This window comes from Silene latifolia, chromosome 6 (assembly GCF_048544455.1).
Source record: "Silene latifolia isolate original U9 population chromosome 6, ASM4854445v1, whole genome shotgun sequence".
NCBI classification, from domain to species: Eukaryota; Viridiplantae; Streptophyta; class Magnoliopsida; order Caryophyllales; family Caryophyllaceae; genus Silene; species Silene latifolia.
Window position 1 is genome coordinate 95,849,067 of NC_133531.1, and position 1,712 is coordinate 95,850,778.

Below are 1,712 nucleotides of genomic sequence, written 5' to 3' on the forward strand. Positions count from 1 at the left end.
AATCACATTGTTCGTCTCACACGCCTAATGGAGGTGAGCGCTGGATGCGTGTGGTTGAGCACAAGTTTAGACCTACCATTGGTGCGGTTTCGCCTCCCTTGAGGCTGGAATCAAGTTCTACGAGGTTTATGCTCGGGCATGCGGATTTACCCCTCGGAAGCACAGTACGAAAACACTACGAGGTGGTGTTGCACACCAAAAATTCGTAGTCTGCAACCGTCAAGGGTTCAGGGAATCTAAACCGAAACAGCGTCCCAGAACCAAGGATGATGAGAATATGGGTAATTGTTCGTCCACAGCTAGTACAGTTACACGGCGAGTTAAAATCACAAGAATTGGATGCCGAGCATACGTCAGATTTGCCCTTCTACATGGCCTTGATGGCCCAGCTATGATTGACGAGTTTTCTGAAGTCCACAATCATCGTCTCACCTCTGTCTGTAACAGAGATCTCGATAAGATTTCACGATCCCTTGATATGTTCCAGAAGACGCTTATCTTGGACAACTCCAAGTTGAATATTGGCGCTGGATTGACCTTTAGACAGGTTAAGGAACTTGTCAATGGGTATGAAAATATCGGTGCTACATTGATAGATTTTAAGAACTTTCAAAGAGATATCAAGTGCTACATTGGGTTAAGATATGCTGACCTTTTCATCGATCGACTCGAGAAACTCAAAGCAACCCAACCCCAGTTCTACTTCGCCTATGATGTTGATCCGCAAAACCGTCTAACAAAGTTCTTTTGGGCTGATGCTACATGTATTAGAAACTACTCATTCTTTGGGGATGCTGTTAGCTTCGACCCTACTTACGGAACCAACAAGTATGATATGGTTTTTACACCATTCACAGGTGTTAATCACCACAGAAAGTCGGTGTTGTTTGCCGGTTGTCTCCTGTTACACGAGGATGACATCTCCTTCCAATGGACCTTTCAGCATTTCTTGACTGCCATGGGACAAAAAGAGCCACAGTTCATGATCACGGATCAATGCCCTGGCATAAAGAAGGTAATAGTGTGACAATGTTCGTAATGTGAAGACTTACTTAAGATTATTGTACCCCAACTTTCGACTCCAACTACCACTGTTCCATCTCTTCCTCTTTTACAAGATTCTTCAATAACAATGTCATCAGTAACTAAATTACTAACATATAATTTACTCACTTGCTCTTTCCCTATCATCGGTCAATATCACGTTCGACTTGTCTTTGTTTCATTATGCCTGGCATACAACAGGCTTTCCCTTCTGTTTTCAAGACAGCTAGGCATCGTTATTGTATGTGGCATATTACACAAAAGATCACGGACAAAGTTGGTTCAGCACTCTGCAGAGACACGGACTTCCTTGCTCGCTTCAATATTTGTTGTTTGGGACCCGATATGGAGCCGTCGGAGTTCGAAGAGAAGTGGCGAAGGTCATTTGATTTCGATTTGGAAGATAATGATTGGTTGACTACAATGTTCGACGACAGACACCATTGGATTTACGCCTACCATCGTGACCTTGCCTTGGGCTGCATATTAAGAACAACACGGCGATCGAGAAAGTACAAATTCGTTTTTCAAGCGCTATGAGAATCACTTTGGTACACTGGTCGAATTTTGGATGAGGTAAACAACTCTTTTTCATTCCTTACGATGCGGGAACAGTGTATGTTACGGTACCATTGTTTCATTGTTACATAAATAATTTGTTGCCGAAT

General features: G+C 43.0%; 1 protein-coding gene across 1 annotated transcript; it reads left to right on the plus strand.

Moving 5' to 3' along the window:
- The first annotated feature begins 277 nt into the window (after nt 1–277).
- On the plus strand, nt 278–1,027 carry LOC141588382 (protein FAR1-RELATED SEQUENCE 5-like). Its single transcript, XM_074409828.1, has one exon. It carries the CDS (start codon nt 278–280, stop codon nt 1,025–1,027), a length of 750 nt encoding a protein of 249 aa, XP_074265929.1.
- Nucleotides 1,028–1,712: the final 685 nt, after the last annotated feature.

Coding starts and splice junctions, on each gene's coding strand:
- LOC141588382 (XM_074409828.1), top strand. CDS start 278: ATGGGTAATTGTTCGTCCACAGCTAGTACAGTTACACGGCGAGTTAAA.